The sequence below is a fragment of the Scardinius erythrophthalmus genome, assembly GCF_964197995.2.
Source record: "Scardinius erythrophthalmus genome assembly, chromosome: 1".
NCBI lineage: Eukaryota > Metazoa > Chordata > Actinopteri > Cypriniformes > Leuciscidae > Scardinius > Scardinius erythrophthalmus.
In genome coordinates, this window is record NC_138221.1 from 27297867 (window position 1) to 27301629 (window position 3763).

The 3763-nt window shown below is 37.0% G+C and overlaps 1 protein-coding gene across 1 annotated transcript; it reads left to right on the plus strand.

Moving 5' to 3' along the window:
* Nucleotides 1-1261: 1261 nt before the first annotated feature.
* On the plus strand, nt 1262-2065 carry LOC308695598 (uncharacterized protein; the record flags this gene model as incomplete). The annotated part of the gene is made up of 1 exon (XM_081373783.1): nt 1262-2065. The coding sequence occupies one exon, from the start codon at nt 1262-1264 to the stop codon at nt 2063-2065; it is 804 nt and encodes a 267-aa protein (XP_081229909.1).
* Between the last annotated feature and the right edge of the window lie 1698 nt (nt 2066-3763).

The window sequence follows — 3763 nt, forward strand, 5'->3', positions numbered from 1 at the left end:
AAGTCAATTTTGTGAAAAGCAAGTCAAGTCAAGTCATTAATTGAGTGATGATTGAGCATTATTGAATACACCTGATGATAACAAGCAGAATCACTGAAGGAGAAAATCACAAATTGTAAGTTACCATTATGGCGATTTGTGTTTGCTTTAGTTGGGCTCTTGACCATTTTATGTTTACCTTAAATTTTGTTTGTCTGCTGTTATTGATTTATAACAGTCAAATGAACAAAGAAAAGTGTGATCTGATAGTGTTGGTTATGTTTTGACATAATCATGTTGTGAACCTTATAAACGAAATTTATTGAGGTATCTTATCTTGATAATTACAGCAGCTCTGCCATTCTACAGCATATGATTATCAGTATTTTTCATATAATTCAAAATATTTATTAAATATTGTTCTGATCAAAACACTTTCAAATGAATTTATTTAAAAACACAGATATCAATAATCTCTAATCTGCCTGTGAATCTCAACAATGGTGACAATAATAAAGCATGTTGCAGTGGCTGCCACCAATCACAACTCATTAATGGCTCCCATCATGCATTGCGGTATGAATAAATTATGATCTGAATTGTCTATGTAATTTACTTTTCCTAATTGAATATTCTGCTCGTCACCATTGTTGAGATGCATAGACTGAATCTTGACGTCTGTGTGTGCCTAAAAGAAAGATTTTTTCATCTTTTTTTTTTTTTCAAAACAACTTTTAAGAAATCCTTTGTATTATATCTATCTGGATATTTATGCAGAATCACAGTTATGCTGTAAACAACAACGTAAATCTAAGTCAGAAATAAGGATCTTAATGAGTTCAGTGATCAAGTTCAAATGATGATTGTCATAATATAACCAACACCATCAGATCACTTTTTTGCTTTGTTCATCTGGCAGTTATAACTCAGATACAACAGTCAGACAAAATTTAAAATAAACATATATGGGTCAAGAGTCCAACTAAAGCAAACACAAATCGCCATAATGGTAACTTACAATTTGATATTTTCTCCTTCAGTGATTCTGCTTGTTAACATCAGGTGTCTTCAATAATGTTCAATTATCACTCAATTAATGACTTGACTTGACTTGCTTTTCACAAAATTGACTTGGACTTGCTTGAGACTTGAAGGTTAAGACTTGAGACTTGTGACTTGTTCATGTGACTTACTCCCACCTCTGCCATTTGTCAGTTCACCCTATAAATTAGTCAACGGATTTCCTTCTGATACTGAAATAAGGATAAGAAAATCTTATGTCATGTCATACAACAAAAAAAAACAAAATGCTGAATGGGTGTATGAGATACTGAACAAGGACACTGTGAAGACCAATTGTAAGGAGACCATGAGCTTTGGAAGGAATGAATTTGAGGGCAACAAAGACCATGATCAAGGAAGGATGGAACCTAAGAGCGATGACCATGATCAAGGAAGGAAGAAATCAAAGATCACTGTCTATGTTCAAGGTCATCTTGCTGCGGCTGCCAATCACAGATGGTGTCAGGAAGCCTATTATGACACTTATTTGTTCAGCAACATGGTACCACAGGATAAGATCTTAAACAACGGTGATTGGAAAACTATTGAGAATTACTGTCGGAAAAAAGCTGAGAATGCTGTAGTCCGTAATGTCCATGTGTACACTGGGCCACTTTACCTGAAAGAAAATAAACTTAAATCAAAAGAGCCGGAGGATCGTGCTGACCCCAGTGAAATAAAGTGGCTGAAAGGGAAAGCACTGCCAACTCACTTCTTTAAGGTGATAATTACAGAGAAGGAGGATGGGATGATAAAAGAAGGAGATGTAGAATGCTTTGTGATCCAATCCAAATTTGATGAAGATACAGATATTAAAGCAAAAGCAAAAATAGACAACACAGAAGCGGTAAAAAACAAGTACGCTCAGCATTATGAGAGAGTTGAGGAACTCTCTGGGCTGACATTCATAGAAAGCGATCCAAAAGTGAAAAGGGACCGTATAAAGACGATTACGTGGACAGGAGAAGGTGAAAAAGGAGAGTTATGCAGTGCTAAAATAAAAGTCAGAATAAGTTCAGTCTAAGAAAGAAGTCACATCAGATGTTTTTCCCCAACAGTTAACCAAACGTGCGCTTAAGACATTATGCTTGCAAAGCCAAGACAGATATTTTAAAATACTGTCATTCTGTGTATATGTGTCAGGATTTATGCACTGTTTATGTCTTGCGCACCGCACGCTTCAGAAGAGTCAGTCAGCACTATAAGATTTTTTTGTTTTCATCAGCATGGGTCTGAAAATCACATTCACTGGTTCAGACTCATGTCATCGAGAATTCGCTATGAATATTCACGATGTTGGAATGCTGCGCTTTACAACTATACCGAACTTGTGCTGAGTGGAAGCACCAGTCGTCCAGAAGCGAGCAGAGAGAAATGTACAACTCTCAGAAAACGTACAAATAAAGATTGTTTTAGATGTTTAATTACTATTTGGAGCATTGGGATTGCTAGACAAGGGTCGAAATAAACTCATTTCTGTGTAAACCTCAAATTCAACCAAATTTGACATTTGCACTTTTTGACATTTGAGTTTGGATGAATGGACCATCTGAAGATCGAAAGAGGGAACATCTGACTAAGCTTGCAGTTGTATCTACTGTAATAATCACATACTGTACATACTTATATAGATGCAGAGCATTCACAAAATGCTTTCTCATGCTTTCAGAAATGTTTCTCATGATCTGAGAGCTTATGCTTAAATGCTTGAAATGAATTGTGTTCATAATATGTTTATGTATTTATTCCTCTTCTCACAAAGCAAATATTTTTTTGTGTGCTGGACACTTGGTGCCTGCTTATCTGCTATGCGCCTCATTTCATATCTTTATGGGCTGTCAAATCGAGTAATGCCTGTGTTTACATAAAATATATGTGTGTGTGCTGTGTAAATTCATATAAAACACTCAAATATAGGTTACATGTAAAAAAAAAAAACTTTTTTTATTTTTTTTGTTGTACAAAATAATTAATTTGACAGCCATATATGGAAAAATTTTTTTTTTTTTTTAAGGAAATGTCAAGAGTACAATTCTGCAAATTATAGCCAAAGGTTTGTTAGTTTGAGGAAGCTAAAATAAGAGTTTCTTCAAATGGTTTTATAGTCATGATGACTTATACATTGTTCTAGAATTCTACTTTATTTTAAAAGCATAATGTGTGTTGTATGAGTGAACTAACAGCATTTAACAAGTCTGTATTGATATTCTTCACTTATGTCACGGGGTGACAAACAGCCCCGGAACAATTCCCCTCTGGAGAATTGTTCCCGTCGGGACGTTTTCAGCGTAACACCATCCCCGGACCTGTATGAGTGTTTGTCGTCATGACAACTAAACGGCAGATTGGTGACAGGTGTAAGGGCCTCACGTTGAGTGTTTGATTGAGACCACTCCCGCTTCTTGACAGGATAAAAACACACAAGGAAGAGAAGGCTGCGTTGTGCTGTGTGGTGCGGGGTTGTGCTGTGTGGTGCGGTGCCATGCGGTGCCATGCCATGCCATGCTGTGGTGTTGCGCTGTTCTTCTGCCCCGTTGATCTGGATTGTTCTTCCCCCTGATCGTTGGTGGCTTCTCTCCCGTGGGGATTTGTTTATGGAACTGCAGTTGAGGGGTTGTCTTGAAGGAAAAGGAGTGTTATTTGAGAGGACTCGGGGACGGCCAAGAGGAATGAAATTCGCTGACTGAGCTGGGGAAGAGACAGATGAGTAGTTATCAAACTG